The sequence below is a fragment of the Myotis yumanensis genome, unplaced genomic scaffold (genome assembly GCF_028538775.1).
Source record: "Myotis yumanensis isolate MYYU_CA2020_CCGP unplaced genomic scaffold, mMyoYum1.0.hap1 SCAF_19, whole genome shotgun sequence".
Classification (NCBI taxonomy): Eukaryota; Metazoa; Chordata; class Mammalia; order Chiroptera; family Vespertilionidae; genus Myotis; species Myotis yumanensis.
The window spans coordinates 1290782-1314197 of record NW_027223770.1 but is presented as its reverse complement, the minus strand read 5'-3'; the positions used below and the strand labels follow the sequence as shown (position 1 = coordinate 1314197).

General features: G+C 51.2%; 1 protein-coding gene across 1 annotated transcript in view; it reads right to left on the bottom strand.

The window, feature by feature from the left end:
- The window catches only part of SORL1 (sortilin related receptor 1), a 149559-nt gene that overhangs the window by 75075 nt on the left and 51068 nt on the right, over positions 1-23416 (bottom strand). Inside the window, exons 12-16 of the mRNA XM_070400142.1 lie at positions 22539-22627; positions 14774-14952; positions 8368-8554; positions 4521-4649; positions 3509-3594 (exon numbers count right to left, since the gene is read on the bottom strand). Of these exons, the coding sequence (XP_070256243.1) occupies positions 3509-3594; positions 4521-4649; positions 8368-8554; positions 14774-14952; positions 22539-22627 (670 nt within the window). The remainder of the gene's footprint in view (positions 1-3508; positions 3595-4520; positions 4650-8367; positions 8555-14773; positions 14953-22538; positions 22628-23416) is intronic.

Genomic DNA, 23416 nt, shown 5'->3' with positions numbered 1-23416 from the left:
GCACCACCATCATGGGCCAGAGCCACTCGCCACTGAAGATGTGTAGCGAAGCTTTCTAATCCATTTGCTCACCTATTACATATTGTTCACAATGGCATGAGGCAATCTTATCATCCTGTTCTATTTTTAAAACAATAATAACACATTTGTTCTTGACTACTGACAAATGCTTTACAACGTAATTATCATAAACTCTATTTCTTTAACAAGTACTTATACATAATCTACAGACTATGTACCAAGCATTGTTTAATCCACATAACTGCATAATGAAAGAACTACTATTAACATAATTTTCAAATAAAAAAACTGAGAGCAGAGAGGTTAAGTGATTCACCCATGGCCACACGACTAGGAAGCTAAGACCGAGGCCTGAGCCGCCGTTGCTATCCACAGCCTCACAGGCTGCCTCTGTGGTAAGTAGATAGTAACGTTGCCATTTTCAAGCTATAGAGAGGTCCGGGATTCCTAGGAGGTTTACTTCATGCCCCATGAATAACTAAAAGAGCTCGAGCCTCTGTCCTGGCTGGTGTGGCTCAGTGGATAGAGTCTGCCTGGGGACTTAAGTCCTGGGTTCAGGGCACAGGCCCAGGTTTCAGGCTCGGTCCCCAGTGTGGGGCGTGCAAGAGGCAGCCAATCAATGATTCTCTCTCATCACTGATGTTTCTACCTCTCTCCCTCTCCCTTCCTCTCTGAAATCAATAAAAATATATTTAACCCTTTGTGGTCCGATGTTATTTTTGGAATTCAAAGAGTCTGGTCCAAATTAATTGACAGGATTGAATGTTGAACTTTTTAATGTTCTTATTGCTCGACGTTGGACCTGCTCCTAGTGCCTGGTCTGTCGAGTCAGCCTCAAGGTTGGACCGAAAAGGGTTAAAAATGCCCAAGCGCCCATCTGGACAATGTGCCTCAGACAGACCCAGTGCAAACTCCAGTCCCTTTGCTGAATGTCTGCACAGTTCCTGGTGGCCCCCACTCCATTCCCCGCCATTCCATTCCCCCCCTCTCCATTACCCCCCCATTCCATTCCCCCCTCTCCATTACCCCCCCATTCCATTCCCCCCATTCCATTCTCTATACTAATAATAGCTTAAGGCCATCACAACCTAAACGACCAGACGGACAACCGGTCACCAGGAAGTGAATGGAGCACCTCTCGGTTCTTCCCCTGGTGCCCACAGGCTCCTATCACAGCAAGGGACGGTGGTGGGCAGGCGGGGTGAGGAGGGCAGGGCGAGGTCATTAGCCTCTGGCCCAAGCTGGGCCGGAGACCTAATGACTTTGCCTCTGCCTGGTGGCTGCAGATCAGGCCCAGAGAGAATCCCGGAGAGAGAGGCAGGGCCTGATCAGCAGCTGCTGCAGAGGCTGCAGGTCAGGCTTGGAGATAGGCCCAAAGAGAGAGAGAGCTGTCAGTGGGGCCATTCTGGATTTCCCAGAAGAGCCAATGGCTGGCTAGGAGGCGGAGCTTTTGACACTGACTGGCATAGAAACCGACCAATCAGAACCAAATCTGGGTGAACTGCAAGGAGCCAATGGCTGTGTAGGAGGCGGAGCTTTTGATGCTGACTGGCATAGAACCAACTAATCAGAACCTAATCTGGGTGAACTGCAAAGGCAGAACCTAAGGTGAGGGTGGAGGAGGAGTTTTAAGGACAACAGCTGTTTGGTGTAAGGTATAAGAAAGCAGCTTAATTTTTTAATGACCAGTTTGGCAGTATAGTGCATATGGTTGGCTATCAGTCCAGATATAGGGATTATGTATTTTTGTCTGCCAAGAGCATCTCCTCCTGCTGAAAAAGGCTTCCCCGCCCCCCCATTTAAGCAAGCCTATTCTATATAATCTATCTATACTAATAAAAGGGTAATATACTAATTAGACTGGGTTGACCAGCCATCTTCTGGACATCCGACTACTTTCCGGACAAAGCCATGGTGGTGGGGGCTGAGGCAGAGGCAGTTAGGGGCAATCAGGCCGGCAGGGAAGGGCAGTTGGGGGTGAGATCAGGTCAGCAGGGGTGGGCCATTGGGGGTGACCAGGCTGGCAGCGGAGGGTTATTGGGGGTGACCAAGCCAGCATTGGGGGGCAGTTAGGGGCGACCAAGCTGGCAGGGGAGGGCAATTAGGGGCAATCAGGCCAACAGGGGAGCAGTTAGGAGTGATCAGGCAGGCAGGCAGAGGGGTTAGGGGCAATCAGGCAAGCAAGCATAGTGGTTATGGGTGATCAGGCAGGCAGGCAGGTTAGCGGTTAGGAGCCAGCGGTCCCAGATTGGAGAGGGTGCAGGCTGGGCTGAGGGAACCCCCTCGTGCATGAATTTCGTGCACCGGGCCTCTAGTATTTCTTATAAAAGTATGCACTCCAGCTCCTCCGGAGCAATCACTAAGCCCACTGAGTGAGCTGCATCGGCCCAGCGCCTGCCAGTGAGACCCGCTGTAGCCTGTTCCTTAGCCGTCTCCACAGTGAGGCATGCTGATCGCTGGCAATGATGGAAGATTCAATCAAAGGCCAAATGAGCTAAGCGTGCAAAAGACAGGACGAGCAGGCAAGCAGTGAGCCAACAAGAGGCCACGCTCCCTGCTGGCACAGATGCTGGCTTCTCTCGGGATTTGCTTGGCACTTGGTTGCTCAGTTAGAGCAGCCTGCGGGTGGGAGTCGAGGCCAATTATCACCTTCCCTGAGGCCTGAGCAGGAGGCAGGGCTCAGGGCCAATGAGGAAGCTTTCCACGAAGAGAACCGGAAAGAGCATGAAGGAGGAAATGATGCCCGGATGAACACTTTGCAAAGGGATAACTTCATGTGATAGCACAAATACCTCAACGTGTGCCATCACCGCTCAATCAACTTAAACATGTTGGAACACACATATAGCGTGTGCACACACGCCAAAGAAGTTTTTAGCATGCATGTGCTCACGGGAAGCACGTCCCCTAGTCACATGGGCGGTCACGAGAGCATGGCTGAGAGTGTGCTTTTCTCTGTCACTGACCAGGTGTGTGGCCTTCAAGAAAGTCATTCCATCCTCTCCTCTGAACATGCTTCCTCATATTTTTTTAAAATGGAGCTAATTATGTTTCAGGAATTAAAATGACAAGACATGGAAAAGCACATTAAAATGTGTAAAACTCCATTACAATATTATTTATAATAAGCAATACAAAAATAAGAGAGACCACTAGCTACTTCCCCAAAAGCCTCTTTCCCATCAGCTCTGACAAGCAGGTCAAGGAACAAGAGGCCGGGTGCCGCTCGCCCACCATGCCTGGACCACAGCAGATGCTGAGTGAGCGTTTTTCAATGAACAAAGGGGATTTCCTTCAAAAATATTTTTCATTCCTGTGAAGTCATACGGTCACAATAAGTTGAGTTTGGGTCCAAGTTTAGGAAGCTCTGAGAAACACTAACTCCATTATTTCTCTCTACGAGGTCGGGAGAACCAAGACAGGCTGTGGGGTCATCACCACATTCCAACAACGGCTCAAGAAGCCGAAGGGAAGCCCTGCCCCTTACCTGCCACGGGGCACGGGACCAGCTCTCCCTCCAGTCGCACTTCGACATCTCCTCCACTGCACGTGTCCCCGGAAATCTTCCGATAGCTGTCAACCCAACCCAAGAGCAAGAGGTGAGACACGTCAGAGAACAGCCATCCAGGCTCCGTAGCCCTAGCCGGGTGCTCAGTGGAGAGAGCATCGGCTGCGGATGGAAGGGTCTGGGGAACAATTCGTTCGGGTCAGGGCTCATGCCTGGGTTGCGGGCTCGATCCCCAGTAGGGGGCGTGCAGGAGGCAGCCAATCAATGATTCTCCCTTCCCCTCTGAAATCAATAAAAAAATATATATATTTTTTAAAGGCTCTGTGACTGGAACGCATTCCCAGCATACACAGCGGGTTCATCTGCTCATTTCCCCACGGAACAGGAGGGGCTGCTTGATCCCTCAGGCCCAGCACTGCCTGGAATCAGGAGCAGCTCAGACAAACAGGAGCGCTCTTCTGCACACAACTTTTACACATATTTCCCCCAAACTCCTCTGACGATGTGTCGTGCTGAAACGTATGACTTCAGATACGGGTAAAGTTGTAGAGGACCTTACAGACTTGCCCTTTTTTCTCACTGCGGATGGAAGAGTTTGCAAAGATCCTAACTTTAAATATTGCCCGAGCTACCTGAAACCTGCTTGCCGAGCCCTAGCTGGTTTGGCTCAGTGCATAGAGCATTGGCCTACAGACCAAAGGGTCCTGGGTTAGATTCCGGTTAAGGGCACATACCTCCCCAGCCTGGGCCCTGGTCGGGCGTGTACAGGAGGCAACCAATCGATGTGTTTCTCTCACATCGATATTTCTCTCTATCTTTCCCTCTCTCCCACTCTCTCTAAAAATCAATGGAAAAATATCCTCAGATGAGGATTTTTTAAAAAGACACCTGCTCGCCTTAGAAGTCCGGCATTTCCAGTACGAAAGGCACCCGCTGCTCTCAGACCCAGTGCAGACCCGAGTCCCTGACCTGCAACCACTGTGAGACGTACCCTCTCGTTCTCCTGTAAGTGGAACCCGCAGGGCAGGGCACAGGAGGGGAATATGACTTCTCAGAGAACTCAGGATCCGGAACGCAAACCTCTAACAACAGGTCTTCACTCATCTTGAAGCCGAAGTCACTGAAAGGCAACGAGGGTTTATCACGGCCACGGTTTGCATCTCAGGGTTTCCACACGCTGCCTGCACCTGCATCAAGAGCTCCTTCCACGTCCCTCTGCAGACTGCTCACATCTCTACACTAACACAATTCCAGAAGACCTTCACATCAGAACCACAATCTTAAACCACTATCATGTCCCATAAATAAATGAAACCAAGACAAATCATTATGCCAAAGACAAAATATTAAAATGGTTAGCTAGATCCAGCACCTACCCGAAGACTCCAGCCTGCCCTCCCGGTGTTGACAGAACAAGCAATGTCCACAGACCACTAGCACCTGGCGAGCCCTTCTTGACACGACTGGGAGACTTAGGAGAGAAATTAAGGCCTGGCCAGTGTGGCTCAGAGAGTCGAGCCTGGGTCTGCGGACCGAAGGGTCCTCGATAAAATTCTGGTCGAGGGCACGTACCTCGGTTGCAGGCTCCTTCCCGGCCGGGGCCTGGTCAAGGCTCCTGCAGGAGGCAACCAATCAATGCGTTTCTCTCACATTGATGTTTCTCTCTGTCTTTCGCTCTCTTCCACTCTCTAAATATCAATGGAAAATATCCTCAGGTGAGGATTAAAAGAGAGAAGTTAAAAAGAATAATCCCCCTTTTTTTTAAAACCAAGGATGTTTTAACCTTTGTTATTTAAGATCATGTCCACATACTCCCTGACATCACCTGTGTCCCTCCTCCTGCCCTTCCGGACCCAGTGCTGTGGTCTTCGAGACCTTCTGCAGTGTGGGCCATTCTCCTCCACACCACCAGCTCCGGGAGCAGGGCGGGGGCAGGGTCTCGGTCTGGGGTCTGCCTACTTCTCCGGGCTGCACTGAAGGATGCCCAGGTGAGGCGGCCTCGCAGGCCCCGCCCAAACGGTGACTGGTAATTCAGAGGCACTGCCAGCTGCTGCGCTCCCCCGAAAGGCTTCATTTACGCTGTTCGGCCCAACAAATACTTCTTAAACACCTACTATGTGAAAACCATGTACCAGGTACAGGGCGAAGTGGTGTGTGTATAGCCTGTCATAATCCACACTTAGCACTTGTACAGAATTGCTCAGAAGAAAGTGTATTGCCGTGCCAGGCAGGTCTGATTGAGGGGCTGCTTCACATCTTTGGGGCCTGGCTGGAGCGTTCGCTAGTTACTGTTCTGTCTCCAACGGCTGAGCACCCTTGCCAGGCCGGTGTCTCCACCTTCAGCCGAGCAGGCAGTGCACGTGCAGAAGGGTTGAGACCACTCCCCCCAACTCCCATAAAACACAGAAGACTGCAAAAGGCAGCCCCTCACCAGGAGCTGGTACCTCACAGAACTTCTGTTTCAATCACGTGTGTGCCCGCATCGACATGTACAGAGGTGTGGGCACCGGGTCAGACTAGAAACGCATTGTGTGCCCCAGGGGTTGCAGTCAGGAGTCTGAAAGCCACACTTGCTGACAACGTGGCGAAACGTAAAGATGTAAGAGGGTCTATTATACTTGGATAAAAAAAAAGATGTAAAAGAACCTATACCTGAACCAGGGCACCCGTGGGCCAGTAGTGGGGCCTCTGGGGGAGGGGCGAAGCGGCAAGGCGGGGGGCTGAGGGGCTCAGAAGCAACCTCACTGTCCAATGCAGATGCCACTCGGGAGCTGAACTAACGGCAGATCCCACCGTCACTTGCTCTCACTTCCTCTCCTGTGGTCCATCCTCAGACCATCGCACTGGCCACTGCCAAGTCCAGGGCCACACATCTGCAAGGTCCGCCCAGTGGGCGCTGGCGCCTTCCCTGCAGCTGCAGCGAATGGACAAAGGGATGCACAGCAGCAGGGCGGCCTGAGACCTGCGCTCCCTGTATCACTGTCACGGGCCATCACACTCACGCTCACCATCTCACTTGGCCTGAAGCCCTGCTCCGTCGGGGCAGGGACGGTGGCTTTCCTGGTAATGAAGACTCAGCACCCGGGGTTTCCGGCCAGTGGGTGGGCATATGGACCAGGAGAGCCAGGCCAGGGCACAGGACAGCCCACCAGGCCCTGGGACCTGGTTTCTGGTGTTGCTGCCAGGTGGCAGATTTTAGAGAAAAGGCATAATGGTGTCCATCAAGTGAAAAAATAGTGAAAAAATCAAAGACCTGTTAGACCGCCCTGCACATTTTTAATTGTTTTCGTTTTAAGCACTTCGAAGGGATAGAAGAGGAGAGGGAGGGCCCTTTCCCTGACTAGGGCCTCTACAGTCAGGGGACCACTCACCCAGGCCAGCACGGCTCTCGGATTAGCTACAGGTTTGGGCACCACCAGGAGCAGAGGCCAGAGGGCACCGCACTGGCAGCAGGGGGGCATCACCCAGCTTGGGGTGCTCTGGAGCGTCCATGCTACTCCTAGGACCACACGCTGTGGAGGAAGGTGCGTCTGAGCTGCCCAAAGCCCCTGCTCCCGGAGCGGGTGTGGAGAGAAGCAGCGTCCGAATCGCCTGAGTCTGCACTACAGGTGCCGCCCTGGGAGTCAGACCTCGCACAACAGAGTGACCCCGGCGACCCATGCGCACAGTCAGTCTCAGAAGCTGGTCCGAGAGGCGTGCCCAGGGGCGGCAGCTGTTTCAGTAGAGAACTTACTGGGTCCAACCACACCTACCCACCCGGGCCCTGTTCCTGCTGCCCAGGCCCAGGTGAGCAGCTGCAGAGACCACGGGGCCTGCAAGGCCTAAAACATTCCCTGGATGGCCGGATCCAACCTTGGACCAGAGGCACCTCAGGTGTCCGGCTTCAGTCAAGATATGTGCACTTCCCGAAGCAAACCTGAGTTTCCTTGGGCCTTAGCAGCTGCTGAAAAATGAGTCAGCTATTTGTGTTCAGTACCGGAGCTCTGCTGACCGACCTGCTGCAGGTTACAGGCCCGAGCACCTGCCTCAGGGCTCCGACCTCAGCTCTCCGCAGAGCCTTCAGACACCTCCTGCTCTCAGGGCTCATCTCCACGCACTGACCCCCCCCCCCCCCCAGACACCCAGCAAGGCATCCAGAGAGCCCCAGTGACCTCTGCCCCCACACTGCTGCTCCCTCCCCTCAGAACGCTCCTGCCCACACATCCAGGCCTTCCTTAAGGCCATCACCCACAGGCTTTCTCCAGAAATTCTCAGTTCCCAGCTGCCATTCCGTCTCCTCCTTCCCATCTGGACTCACAATGAAACGCGTCCCCCCAGGCTGACAGCTCCCTCCCGTTAGTTACCTGTGTGCGTGTCACTCCTCTGCTTCTGCATTCTCAGCAGTCCTCGCATGCTCTGCTCAAGGACGTGCGTGTGCACGTGTGCGTGTTTGTGTGTGCACGTGCACGCGGGTGTGTGCATGTGTGTGTGCGCACTAATATTCCCACATTTCAAATAAGGAAAGAACCTCCCTCTAGAGCAGGGCTCCTAAGAACAAGGAGCCGCCCAATGGACCTCAGGACGTGCCATGTGGGGTGCCCACATGGAAACAAGCCGAGTGCCCGTTGCTGAATGAGGCTGCAGCTCCCCGGGGGGACGCTTCGCCCACACCACACGTCACTGAAGCTGAACAGGGCGAGCTGTGGACACAGTGCCCAGCAGCTGCACATGAAAGCTGCTTAACCACTATTTGCTTCCCATGATTCCTTCCTTTCCTGAGGGAAAGGGGCCAGGCCAGCGTCCGCACCCCCCAGAGCTGGGAAGATGGCACGGTCTGTCCAGGCAGGACGGGGACCCACCATTCGTAGTCCGCGCGGGTGCAGGAGCAGTTGGCCACCACCACGGGCCTGTCGAAGTCTTCGCCATTGAAGCACGTGGCGTGAGGCGTCCGGCGCTTGAAGACCGTCTTGTGGCCCAGCAGGCACTGGCTGCCCCTCTCGTCTGACGGGGACCACAGCTTGTAGTCGTTCTCTGTGCAGGGGACCCCTGCGGAGGGAGACAGCATGAGCCGCTGCCCGCGGGGTTCCCGCCCGGCCGCCCATCAGCTCCGCTGCCCATGTCCCCCCACCCCCACCCCAGTGCTGCCCCAAGCCTCTGGCCAGCTTGCTGTCAGGCGGGGTGGCACCCACACAAATGGAAGCGACCCCCCGAAACACAGACGTTCATCTGAGAAGCTGGGAGCAGCAAGCCCGTGGGGCCTGTCGCTGACGGGGCCTCTAGGGTTCGTCCTGGTGCGCACTCTGTGGAGGTCCCTGCGTTCACCCTCTGCCCGCGTCTCTCGAGCATCCTCAGGTCCACTGTTCTGAGCTCCGTCTCTGGGAGGTCGTTTGCCTCCACGGAACTTAATTCTTCCCCCGGGACTCCTGCCGCTCCTTCATCGGGGCACGCTTCTCTGTGCCCACTTGGCTGCCCTCCGGATTTGGTTCTGAGTACTGGGTGGCTCCCTATGACCCCAGTCTGGGGAGGGCCTGATGCAACAGGTGTCCTTGGGCTCAGGGGCGCAGTCGGCCTGGTCACCTGGGCTGGGGGCTCAGGATCGCTCCTCCTGGGTTGTGTGGGCCTCCGGGAGGGTTGAGTTTTCATCGCTGTTGCCGGTCTGTGGGCAGGGCTGATCTCAGACTGCTGAGAGGACCCTCCCAGGAGGTCTCAATCCCGCAACTGGGTGTGTTGGTGCTGGGGCCTCTTGGGAGGGACTCCAGGCAGGTCAAGGTGAGATGCTGTCTGTGACTAGCCCTGGGCCACCTGGTAAGAGCCACAGATTGTTCCACAGTTGGTGGCTGCCTCTGCTGGGCCAGGGTGGGCATGGGAGGGGCCAAGCTGAGTAAGGTAGACTTCTCCCAGCACCGAGCCTGGGCAGGTCGGCCAAAGACCCAGGACACCCCAAGACCCCGCTCCTCCTGCGGCCTCCCTCCTGCAGCTGCTGGTCAGGCTCTGCCATTGAAACTGCTCCGACGACACTCGAGTTGTGTGAGAGGCTCCAGGAGGGGCGAGTGGTGCTCACAGGTTAACATGGGTTCAAACTCAGCTCCAGTCTGGGTCTCAGGTCTCCCCAAGGTCAGCGCCACCCCTGGGGTCTGAGGACTGTGTGGTGGATGGGGTCTCGGGGGGTTCTCCTGGGGAGGCCAGCAGGGTTCCTCAGGTTGTGACAGGAAGGTGTGGGCGCGTGGAGGGAGGCTGGTCGGGGCGTGAGAGATGGCCCTCGTCCGAAAGCCACCTCTCTCCTGTGCGGCTCGGTCCCTGCCGGGCTGCTGTCTTGCTGGCACCCGGGGTGCGAGTCCTGCTCCTCTGGGCGAGCGCCTGGGCTTCCAGCAGACTCCCTGCACCTCACGGGCAGCCGGCATCACAGCCCGTTACACGGCCTCCTTCCTCTTTGCGGCACCAGGGCTCCAGCTGGGGAGCCCAGCATGGGGGTGAGGACCCCGCTCCTCAGGGGACCTCTTCCCTGAGATGGCCCTCCATGTTCTCAGCTGCTGGGCATTCCCACAGTCTCCAAGAGGCTTCTTCTGTTACCCGTGGTCACGCACTTCTGTTCAGCTGATCTCCAGCTGGCATGCAGGTCCATGGTTCTGTACTTGAGTTCTAATTCCACTTTGGTCCTGGGAGGAGGTGTGTGAGGCTCCCGCCTACTGTGCTGCCAACTCAGATCCCTGCTCACCGTGGAAGCTCCTACAGCCTACAGTTCCCTGCAGAAGCAGGGACCAGAGAGGTTTCCTTTCATCTTTATTGTTGAAAGTATTACATATGTCCCCTTCCCCCCACTGACCGCTTCTAGTCCTAATCACCCCCACCCTAGGCCTTCCCCACACTACTGTCTGTGTCCATGGGTTATGCATATATGCATACATGTTCTTGGGTTGATCTCTTTCCACCCCCAGACCCGCCCCACCCCAGCCTTCCTTCTGAGGATCAATAGTGTGCTCCATGCTTCTATGTCTCTGGATCTATTTTATTCATCAGTTTATTTGGTTCATTAGATCCCGCATATGACTGAGATCATATGATACTTGTCTTTCTCTGACTGGCTTATTTCACTCAGCATAATGCTCTCCAGGTCCCTCCATGCTGTTGCAAATGGTAAGAGTTCCTTCTTTTTTACAGCAGCATAGTATTCCATTGTGTAAATGCACCATAGCTTTTTATACACTCATCTGCTAATGGGCACTTAGGCTGTTTCCAAATCTTAGCTATTATAAATTGTGCTGCTATGAACACAGGGGTGCATATATCCTTTCTGTTTGGTGTTTCTGATTTCTTCGGATAGTCCTAGAAGTGGGATCACTGGGTCAAATGGCAGTTCCATTTTTAACTTTTTGAGGAAACTCCATACTCTTTTCCACAGTGGCTGCACCAGTCTGCATTCCCACCAGCAGTGCACTAGGGTTCCCTTTTCTCCACATCCTCGCCAGAACTTGTCGTTTGTTGATTTGTTGATGGTAGCCATTCTGACAGGTGTGAGGTGATACCTCATTGTTGTTTTGATTTGTATCTCTCAGATGATCAGTGACTTTGAGCATTTTTTCGTATGTCTCTAGGCCAGCGGTTCTCAACCTGTGGGTCATGACCCCTTTGGGGGTCAAATGACCCTTTCACAGGGGTCGCCTAAGACCATCAGAAAACACATATATAATTACATATTGTTTTTGTGATTAATCACTATGCTTTAAATATGTTCAATTTGTAACAATGAAATTGGTGGTCACCACAACATAAGGAACTGTATTAAAGGGTCACGGCATTAGGAAGGTTGAGAACCATTGCTCTAGGCCATCTGTATGTCGTTTGGAGAAGTGTCTATTTAAGTTCTTTGCCCATTTTTCAATTGGATTGTCTTCCTATTATCAAGTTGTATGAGTTCCCTATATATTTTAGAGATTAACCCCTTATTGGATGTATCATTGGCAAATATATTATCCCATACAGTAAGCTTTCTCGTCATTTTGTTGATGGTTTCTTAGTTTCCTTTGATCTAGATGTATCTGTAAACACACTGATATGAGAGATGTCTGAGGTTTTTCTGCCTATGATTTCTTCTAGGATTTTTATGGTTTAACAACTTACATTTAAGTATTTTATTCATTTTGAGTTTATTCTTGTATATGGTGTAAGTTGGTGTATCTAGTTTCATTTTTTTGCATGTATCTATCCAATTTTCCCACCACCATTTACTGAAAAGACTGTCTTGACTCCATTGTGTGCTCTTGCCTCCTTTGTCAAATATTAATTGAGTGTAATGGCATGGGTCAATTCCTGGGTTCTCTGTTGTTCTATTGGTCTATGTGCCTGTTCTTGTGCCAGTACCAGGCTGTTTTGAGAACAATGGCTTTGTAGTATAACTTGATATCTGGTATTGATTCCTCCAACTTTGTTTTTCTTTCTCAAGATTGCTGTGTCTTTTTGGGGTCTTTTTTGGGTCCATATAAATTTTTGGAGTGTTTGTTGTAGGTCTGTGAAATATGTCGGTATTTTAGTAGGAATTGCATTAAATCTATAGATTGCTTTGGTTAGTATGGATATTTTAATGATGTTGATTCTACTAATCCATGAACACGGTATATTCTTCCACTTATTATATCTCCCTCTATCTCTTTTTTCAACATCTTGTAGTTTTCCGAGTACAGGTCTTTTACCTCCTTGGTTACGTTTATTCCTAAGTATCTTAATTTTTTTATTGCAATGATGAATGGGAGTTTTGTTTGTTTGTTTGTTTGTTTGTTTAGTTTCTCTTTCTTAGAGCTCATTATTGGTGTGTAAAAATGCCATAGATTTCTGGGTGTTAATATTGTATCCAGATATGTTGCCAAATTAATTTATTAAATCTAGTGATTTTTTATGGATTTTTCTATGTACATCTGTGAATGGTGACAGTTTTACTTCTTCCTTTCCAATTTGGATGCCTTTCATTTCTTCTTTTTGTCTGATCGCTATGGCTAGGACTTCCAGTACTATTTTGAACAAGAATGGTGAAAGTGGGCATCCCTGTCTTGCTCCTGTGCTTAGGGGAAATGGTTTTAGTTTTTGCCCATTGAGTATGATGCTGGTTGTGGGTTTGTCATATATGGCCTTTATTATGTTTAGATATGATCCCTTTATTCGCACTTTGCTGAGAGTTTTTATAAAAAATGGGTGTTGGATTTTGTTGAAGCTTTTTCGGCATCAATTTGATATGATCATGTGATTTTTGTCTTACGATCTATTTATGTGATGTGTTACATTTATTGATTTGCAAATACTGAGCAGCCCTGCATCCCTGGAATAAGTCCCACTTGGTCATGGTGTATGACCTTTTTAATGCACTGATGTTTCTCTCTGTCTTTTCCTATATTTGTTCATGAGAGATACTGGCCTATAGTTCTCTTTCTTTTTAGTGTCTTTATCTGGTTTTGGAATTACAGCAATTCTGGCCTCATAGAAAGAGCTTGGAAGTGTTCCTTCTTCTTGACTTTTCTGGGATAGTTTGAGGAGAATAGCTGTTCTTTCCTCTTTGAATGTTTAATAAAACTCCCCTGTGAATCCATCCAGAGCGGGGCTTTTGTTTGCTGGGAGTGTTGTGATTACGGCTTCAATTTCATCAGTAGTTATCAGCCTATTCAGGTCGTCTGATTCTTCCTGATTGAGTTTTGAAAGGTTGCATTTTTCTAGGAATATGTCCATTTCGTCCAGGTTGTCCCGTTTGTTGGAATAAAGTCATTCATAATATGTTTTTACTCTCCTCTGTATTTCTTGGGGTCAGTTGTCACTTCACCTCTTCTGTTTCTGACTTTATTTGGTCCTCTCTCTGTGTGTCCTGGTGAGTCTGGCTATCAAAGGGGTCTATCTCCTAAGGAGCTGGTAAAAGGCTGAGTCCGTGCAGACGGCATCTTTCAGGAGCACAGGGCCCTGCCTGCTTCCGGGACTGGTGCGGGCACATGAGGCAGCATGGCCGGAGAGCAATGCAGATCTTTCTGTCATTGCTTAGCAGGTACAGGGTCTTAGTGGAAGGCGGCTGAGAAAGATAAGCCAACCTGGACGATCACTTAATCTGCCTGCATTCACTCAAAATTTAGGTAGAGTGGGTTCCACAGGAATCCCGAAGCCAACCTACGTCAAAATTGGTACTTCATGTCGTTCTTATACATGTTAGGGAGGGGTCAGATTCGATGCTGCCTGAAAATGATGGGCTGTCCATTCCATTCCATTCCATTCCAACCAGCAAGTATGTGTTCAGCCCTGCTGGAAGGCGGTCAGACTGTGCAGCACATGAAGAGTGAAGATGCAGAGGACAGGCCTTGTCCTAAGGACCTTATGCTCTAGCTGATGGGAATGATGGACACCAAGGGGAGACACATTTATAACTCAGGTCGCACGCAATGCTCCGACACAGAGGTGGGGCGAAGGGTTCCGGATACTGGCAGCCAAGCCCATTGGATCCTGAAACATGAAAGGCTTTCATCTGGTGGACACTGAATGGGAGGCATGGGGGCATCCCACACAGCTAAGACATTAGCCAAGCAGAAGAGGAGGAAAGGGAAGGAGTAGGGAAAGAACGAGTCGCTTCTCTCTGCCTAGACTAGCAAATCACGCTGAGTGCCCAGACACGGTGAGGGCCTGCAACCGTGGGCACTGCCTTTCGCACAGCAGTGACGGGTAAATTTGTCAAACTGCTCATTTCAAGGAATGTTTTCCATTCATTCATTCATTCATTTATTAAATCATTCATTCATTCATATTGAGTACAGGTATACCTAAAGCTACTATGTGCTAATGACCACCACAAAATGAGGAATCAAAGAATAGCACATGGTCCCACATTAAGAATTGCCCAAGCCCTAGTCGGTTTGGCTCAGTGGATAGAGCGTCGGCCTGCAGACCAAAGGGTCCCGGGTTTGATTCTGGTCAAGGGCAAGTACTTCAGTTTCAGGCTCATCCCTGGCCCGGGCCCTGGTCAGGGCACATGCAGGAGGCAACCAATCGATGTGTTTCTCTCACATCGATGTTTCTCTCTGTCTTTCCCACTATCTTCCACTCTCCCTGACATCAATGGAAAATATTGGGTGAGGATTCAAATAATAATAACTGCCTAAGAAACATCTGGTATATTTCTCACTCACATATTGTGTATGTGCCCCTCTCATTCAAATGGTCACCAACTCTCCTGAGGACAGAGCACTGCAGCGGGCGCTCTGGCTGGTAACCACGCCCACAGCAGGGCCGCGGGGCAGGGCTCACCCAGGGCGTCGGTGGCGTTGACCTGGAGGATCAGCCAGCTGTGCACATTCTCTGTGTCGGAGCCAAAGATGGTGAAGACGGTGCTCTTCTCACCGGGCTCCGTGAGGAGCCCGTACACGAACACGGGCTTCCTGGAGAAGACGGAGGTCTGCCAGGTCTCCCCCTCGTTGGTGCTGTATCTGCCCAAAGGCAATGAGAGGAGCCTTGCAGTTAGTGTCTCAGGGCAGGGGCCTGGCTCTCAGGTAATACTCACCGGTGACAGGAGCCAGGGCTCCTGGAGAGGCAGCGGGTCCTGGGCTAGAGCAGAGAGTGTAAGGCTGTGCCAGAGAGTGAGGATGCGCTCAGCAACAATGCAGTCAGCACAGAGGACACAAGAGCCAGCTCAATGGGGCCCCACTGGTTGAATTTAGGAAAATCTATATATATAAAAGGCTAAGCGACCATCCGACTGTCTGACTGGCTGGTAGGTATGACGTGCACTGATCACCAGGGGGCAGATGCTCAGCACAGGAGCTGCCGAGCTACAGTGACTTGGCAGCAGCAGTTCTTGGGTGACACACCCCGGAACCAGAGAGGAGGGAGCCCGATTCCTCGCAGGGCCACACGTTTCCACCTTTGGCCCTGCATTATGTTGTTGCTGGGGTACTATTGGCCCCAAATCTGGTTTGCTGCACACTTGCGTTTGCGTTCCATACCCTGTACGACTGCAACTTTGCAGAGTGCCCTCTTGTACTCTGGGACCCCTTCGGGGGATGTCAGAGAGCCAGTTTCAGCCTGATCCCCACAGGCCAGGCTGAGGGACCCCACCTGCTGGAGGGACCCTGCTCACTCCACAGACGCCCTTTGGGCCGTAGTGCAGCCCCAGGTGCAGCTGGCCAGGGAGGGCCCGTCTCACCCAGTCCCGCCCTGCCAGCCACATTCTAATTAATTTCCTTTCAATGTGCTTGAATCCATGCACTGGGCCATTAGTGTGAACATAAAGAAGAAAATGATGATGGCAGAGAATGCACTGACTGAAGACAGAGCCCAGGGATCTAAACGGCACCAACACTGAGAGAGAAAGGGAGGAGGAAATTTATTTCTTATATTCAGTGCTACCAAATAAATGTTGAAAACAATGACAGAATGAGAAAACTGACCATTCTGTAACCCACAATGTGACCACAAGATCATCATTAGATGCTCAAATCACTGGGTGAAGCGAGTTGGGGACCGAATGTTTACATGGTGCAAAGATGTCAACCCACAGATGAATCGTTCATTACAAACAGGGAAATGTAACTCTGAAAGCACTGTAATTAGCTCGGTATTAGTAGCAGGAAAGGAGCGAAGGGAAGGCCAGAACCTACAGGCACATCATCTGGGCATCTTCACCAGGAGCTGCTATTTCACACTCCCCAGGGAAATACTGGTCCACTCCCTGCAGACCACGGGGGGAGGGGCTCAACAAAGCGAAGTTGGGGTGACATAGGGAAGGTGCCTGTCAGTCAAACATAGGAGTAGAATCATTGGCTACGCAGGCAAGGCCACTGCAAGCCTGCGAAAACCTGGACGCATAGTCCCCTGGAAAAAGGTGTTCGCTCTCTTGGCCCGTGTGACCCTGCAGGCTGCACATGCAATGGACAGGTGGACTGCAGTGGGGAACACAAGCTAAGCCAGCCTGATGCTGTCTTTCCCTCTTCTGTGCACACATGGAATGTTCCAGGACCTCTGGGCAACAGCTTTAATCCTAGCTCTGCTGAAGCCACAGCTACGCTTCCTCTATGGCAGGAAGAAGGGAAATGGGACCTTGGAAACCCAGGGATTTAACTCAATACAAATAAATGCCACTCATTCTCCCATGCAAGTCTCAGAAACTTCTTTTTCTCAGGACATCCCAAGAAGCCCACTTACAGCAACCAGTGAGGACAAGGAGAGCTCCCCACGGATAAAAATTTTACAGTGACTCTTGTAAGAATCACGACCTTCACCAAACTTGGCATCACTAATAGCAGGACAACCTGACACTATGTGCTTCCAATAAAGGACAATAGTCATCTATGTGCTATTCTATGTAATAAATCCAGAATTCGAGTCACTCCACATGACAACTGGTCTGGAGTCTTCAAAAAAAATCAAGGTCATGAAAAACAAACAGAAAAGGGAGAAGGCTTGCTATAGGTTAAGAGGTATAACAGCCAAATGCCATGAGTAACCCTTGACTGAGTCCTGGATTGGAAAAAGAAAGTATCTATAATATGGAACCAAGGGAAAATAAACATAGTCTACAAGTAATACTGAGTTCATGTGAATTTCCTTATATGTGATAATGGCATTCTGACTGTATGGACAAATACCTTTATGTACTGGAGAAATACAGATGGATCAACAGACGGACAGGCTAAATAGATGGGTGATAGACAGAAGTTGAGAAAATTTGCAATTGGTGGTCCTAGGTGAAGTTACGTGAGTGTTCTTCATGTAATTCTTTCAACTTTTCCTGAGGCTCTAAAAATTAAAAAGTTGGAGGGAAAGCATATGAGGAGGAAAGTCTCCAAGGCAGACTACATCAGGATGACAAAGTAAGCCCTTGAGAAACTGAGCAGCATCCAAGTAATTATAATAATTTTACTTATTTTTATTTTTTAATATATTTTTATTGATTTCAGAGAGGAAGGGAGAGGGAGAAAGAGATAGAAACATCAATGATGAAAGAATCATTGAATGGCTGCCTCCTGCACGCCCCACACTGGGGATCAAGCCCACAACCTGGGCATGTGCCCTTGGCTGGAATCGAACCATGACCTCCTGGTTCATAGGTCAATGCTCAACCACTGGCCACGCCAGCCGGGCTGTAATAATTTTAAATTATCACTTATACTAGAGGCCTGGTGCACGAAATTTGCACATGGGTGTGGTCCCTCAGCCTGACTGATGATCGAAGTGTGAGCATCTGGCATAGAAGGGCAGGTGCCAGCTGACCTCTGGGCCCTGGGCAGCACCTGGGCCTCCAGGCCCCCACCTAAGTCATCAGGCCCCATCTGCAGGGTGATCTGTGGGGCGACTGGGCTCCTGCCCGGCTCCCTCAGTGCCTGGAAGCCGGGCAGTGGCCCCGCCCCCCACTGCCACTGCTGGTCACCATCTGCAGGGCAATCAGGCCCCTCCTGCATCCACCTTGGCCTGGGGCCACCCGCTCACCTGCTCCACATCCCACCGAGGTCCCGCTCTTGCCGGGGCCCATTGGAGCCGGCAGCACCTCTACTGACACCCGCTGCTAGCACCACATCGCCTGCCATGTTCCATGCCACCACCTGGTGGTCAGCACACCTCATAGTGAGCAGTCCAGGGGACAACTTGCATATTAGGCTTTTATTATATAGGAGGGTTGAAAAGGAAGAGAAAATGTGCCTATTTGCTTCATCACCCAGGAAGCTGGTGCAACATTTAACATGAGAAACCACTCACTTAGATCTTTCATTAGAATCACAAAGATACTGAGCTTCTTCTTAGGTCCCAATTATATGTAAAACTTTTCCTTCCACTTTTCACTTGTTTCTGAGATTTCAGTTTTACTCACTCAGGGTCTTAATCCTTGACATAAACCTGTTCATGCATCATTTGATCCACACACTTCCTCTCATACTGAGATTACCAGAACTGATCCTTCTGCAAGAAGGCTACGCGCTAAACCACTCAGCGGTTTGCAGGGCAACACAAAGAATGTGGAGAGGGACTGACTGATCTCCTCTCTGGAGATCGTCTAAGGAGGAGAACTTCTCATCTGGCAGATATGCTTTTGGTTTGAGGTCATTTTGAAGCAGACACGGCAATAAGTTAAATTCTTCCATCTCCTGCACCAGTGTGATGTGCTCAAGTATCATATCTAAAAACAGTCACACCAACTCGGTGTTACTTATAGACTGTTTATTTTTCCTTGGTTCCATATTATTGTAGCTACTTTCTTTCTCCAGTTCAGGATTCAGTCAAGGATTACTCATTGCATTGGGCTGTTACACCTCTTTAGTCTCTTAAACTAGAGCAAGCCTTAGTACCACTTTTAGCACCTTCATTGATTTTAGAGACAATAAAAGGAGGGAGAGAGAGAGAGAGAGAGATCGCATCAAAACATCCATGTGAGAGAGAAACATCGATCAGCTGCCTCCTGTATGCACCCTGACCAGAGATCAAACCCATGACCTGGGTATGTGCCCTCACCAGGAATCGAACCCGTCGCCTATTGGTGTACAGGACAACACTCCAACCCACGGAGCCACGCCAGCCAGGGCTGCACCACTTCTGAAGCAGGGTAATGACACGCAGCATTATTTTTTAGGAGGATCTTCGTGAACCACACAGTTAAATACATTCACTGCCAGGGAAACAAACAAATCCCAAGTGTACTGATAGATGGTTTGATCTCAACTCAAAATAAGACGTCTAGTTCCCACAGAGGTGGACCCATTTGTCAATAAGCCGCGTAAAACAAAAAGGAAGGTAGGGCTATCAAATCTGCAAAGGGAGCAAGGCTAGTTATACAGGTAATACAACGAATGCCAGCCACAGTGAGAAGGGGTAAGAACACTGCTCCTTTATAACTCAGGGGCGGAGAACCCACGTGAGGGTGAGAAGGAGGGCGAGGCGGCTCCCTGCAGCTCTCCCAGGAAGCGTAACTGTGTCAACCGTTAGCTGCCACCTCCTACACCCTGGAGCTGTAGCGCTGCCTCCAGGACTCAGGTCCAAACGTGCTCCTGGGTGGCCTTCCCGGTGCCTTCTCTGGGCTCCCAGAGGGACCCTTTCCAAACCGGAAGCCGCCTGAGAGGAGAGCTGCGTTGGTGCAAGTACAAGGGCTCTAGGAGCCACTGATAGTACCATCACCCTGCCAGGCGCCCGGCACAGAATGGACACCATTTCCATCCTCACGGCCGAGTCAGCACCTGTGTCTGGGTCTTTGGGGGCAGTGCACGGACACACAGACTCCTGTGAGCAGGAAGCCTGCCTGAGCCGGTCCTGGCAGCGAGCTGCGCAGGTGAGGGATCGAACCCCCAATGGCCTCTGATTTACCAGTTCAGACACATCCACACGAGCAAAACAAAGCACCCACTTTTTGTCTCAATTTCAGTTCCCATTGACAAAGGTCACAGCCTCAGGGAAGAACCGAGGCAGAAGCTGAAACACGTAATAGTCACTCTGAGTTATCTGTGCTCCCCAGGAAGATACAGACACGGATAATTTAAAAGAACAACGCAAAGCCCGCTTTACACGGTGTCCCCACTGAACCTGTGAGTTACTGATGGGACTCTGCTTCCTCCAAGGCTTGGGGTCAGAAAGCTCCCTTCAAAGCAGGCCTTCCCTGCCCGGCCGGCAGGGCACAGGGCTGAGCATCGACTTATGAACCAGGAGGTCACGGCTCGATTCCCGGTCAGGGCACAGGCCCGGGTTGTGGGCTCGACCCTCAGTAGGGGGCATGCAGGAGGCAGCTGATCCATGATTCTCTCATCTTTGATGTTTCTATCTCTCCCTCTCCCTTCCTCTCTGAAATCAATAAAAATATTTTTAAAAAACACACATTCCCTTCATCTAGCCTCTTTCTCCATCCAGCTGGCTCAAAATGTAACAGACTAACAGTGGACACAAGAAGTTCCCAAACGGTGCCTCACTCACCTTTGTACCCTTGGGACCTAGAACACCCAGATGTTAACAGATGCTGGGGTAACTGACCTGAGATTCTGCCTAACAGAATACGCCCCCGTTCCAGCTCGGGCCCTGACTGCTGACCGTCACGGTCACGGGATTCCTTGTGCAAATGAATAAGGAATTGGACACATAATTAAAAGGAATTGCCAAAAGGAGTCAGTTGGTGGTCAATGGGAAATTAATGAGACGGCCAATAAATGCTCCGAAACTCGGGAGCGAGCCGTGGCTGTGGACGAGGCCCGGCTCGAGCCCTGGAGCCTCAGACGCCCCTGGCACCCAGAGTGGCCCAGCAGCCTTTGCACACGCCTGGGACGGAGATGTGTCCGAGGATGTGAACTGACTGCAGTGTTACCTCCTGCATCTCATCTGAGGAAGCTGCCAGCACGCAGCACCAGGGCAAAAGCAGAGCCGCGGGAGAAGCAAAAAAACTGTGAGCAACAGACCGAGTCAGTGCCAGGTGGCCACACAGAGTCGGGCCAAGTTCAGACTGATATTTGGGACATGTGCACTTATCAACAGAGGCATCATATTTGCAAATCCCTACATCATACTCACTGACACTCCAAACGGCCTGTCCACACAGAACAATGCTACAGTGTCCGTGGTCCCCACAGTCCACAGCCAGTCATTTCTAAGTGTCCGGGAGGCAGCGGGGCCCGGCCACAGGTTTTCCTGGTCACATCTAGCACCAGCTGGTGCCACCAGAACCCTGCTCCCTGAGCCCCGGCAGGAGGTGGGGACAGGAATCTCATGACCACTCGGAGAAGCCAGCTTGCAAATGGAACCTGTAGAAGCTACACTAGGAAAACCAGGCACCGACCACGGTCTGCCGGCCACGGGAAGAATAAATGGGTTCCTAGGAAGCCAGACTATGTCCCTACTCTGTTTCTCTCAGTTGCTGCCCAACACCACACACAGTAGGAACTCCTTCAGAGTTGGGGAAAAAGCCTACTGGTCACTGGACACGCTGCCTCACAGGATCAGTGCTGGCTGATGGGTGAGATGGGATCAATAAGGTAAACGCATGGAGCTTCGTGTGGGAAGTGTGCTCTGGCTGCCTCATCTGAGCCAATGCCACCCGAATGTAGATACCAAGTGCCGCACACACAGCCCTCGGTGGGCAGTGCCCACGGCCCGGGACCGTGCGGGCCACGCCAGGCACTGGGACCCGGCTTCTCCCTGCTCCAAGGCCGGGCTGCTCGGCACACGTCAAATTCACCGCAGGGGAACCATCTGCTAAGATCCCTTCTGCAAACCATCTGCCCCTCTCAGTGACGGCCCTGCTTCTGCAGGCTTTCCTCCTGCACTGAGCATGACAGGCAACAACGCCCTCCTTCGCTCCCAGGATTCACAGCGTGGTTCTCCTCACAGCAGGGAGCAGTGAGGCCCGTTTCCCCGACCTAATGCTAACAGAATTCACTCTGTCCTAAGGGACAAAAGCCATCAAAGGCCTGGTTTTGATAAAATCAGACTTCAGGCGGCAGAAGTTTCAAACTCCCGACATTTTTGCTTTTCCGAGCAACATGTTGAAAGGAGTGCAGACATAATTTAAAGACCTGAGTGCCAGTCTCCCTGTCGCTAACAAACGGGAGATGCTGGGCAAGTCCCCTTGTGTTGCTGAGCTCGGTCTCCCATCTGTAAGATGATGTGATTACCCCACTGTCCCCTCTAAAACCATTGGATGACAGCAAAAGTCAACTGGCTACCAATCTGCATGAACCCTGAAATCATTACTCATGTATCGTGGTTACTTACTGTTAGTGGCTACACGAGTAAATGTCTGTGTGTAACACGCAGGGCAATGGAAAACAATGTGACGAGCGGTAGTTTACTGTTAAATCACGAGTGACTTGTATTTAAATGGAGCTGTACCGTCTCAAATCAATAAAATTATCTCATTATTCCTCATGGCGCCCGGGAGCTGGGAAGGGCAGGTGATCACTCCTAGCGTGTGGAAAGCGAAGCTCAGTGGTTTCCTCACATCACAATTGTGCTGTCACACCCAGGGCGGCAGAGACAGGCCCGTTATCACCAGACTTGGATGCTCTGGGAGGACAGTGGGGTTAAAGGACAAGCTTCATCAGACACTTACTTCAGCTCACTGGTCTCCACGCCCTGGGCGATGGCCACGAGGATGCCGCCGTGGTCTCCCCAGGTGTAGTGGTGAGGGCCGGGCAGCGCCTGGAGGGAGAGGACAGCGCTGACACCACTGCGGGGAGTGACGGGCAGAATCAGCACACGACACACACACGTGTATGCCACACACAGAGACACATGCATGTGCATGCACACACGTACACAGCACGCATGCACATGCACACCAAGAGGCTTACTTGCCACATGTGTGCACACATGTGGAGGCACACACACAGAGGCACACAAGTATACATGCATACATACAGAGACCACACACATGGAGACACAGTGCACATGCACACACACAGAGGCACACAAGTGCACATGCACACACACCTGGAAGCACATAAGCACACATGTATATATACACGAAAGCACACAAGCACACATGCACACACATGAAAGCACACACAGAATAACACAAGTGCATATGCATACATATAGAGGCCGCACACACGGAGACACAGTGCACATGCACACACGGAGGCACACACACACACACATGGAAGCACACAAGCACACATGTATATATATATACATGAAAGCACACACAGAATCACACAAGTGCACATGCATACACACATGGAGACACACAAGTGCACATGCATACATATAGAAGCCACACACATGGAGACACAGCGCACATGCCACACATGGAGGCACACAAACAGAGGCACACAGGCACACACATGAAAGCACACAAGCACACATGTATACATGAAGGCACACAAGCGCACATGCATACACATGAAAGCACACAGAAGCACACAAGTGCACATGTATACACACATGGAGGCCCCCAAGTGCACATGCACATGCACGTGCACACACACA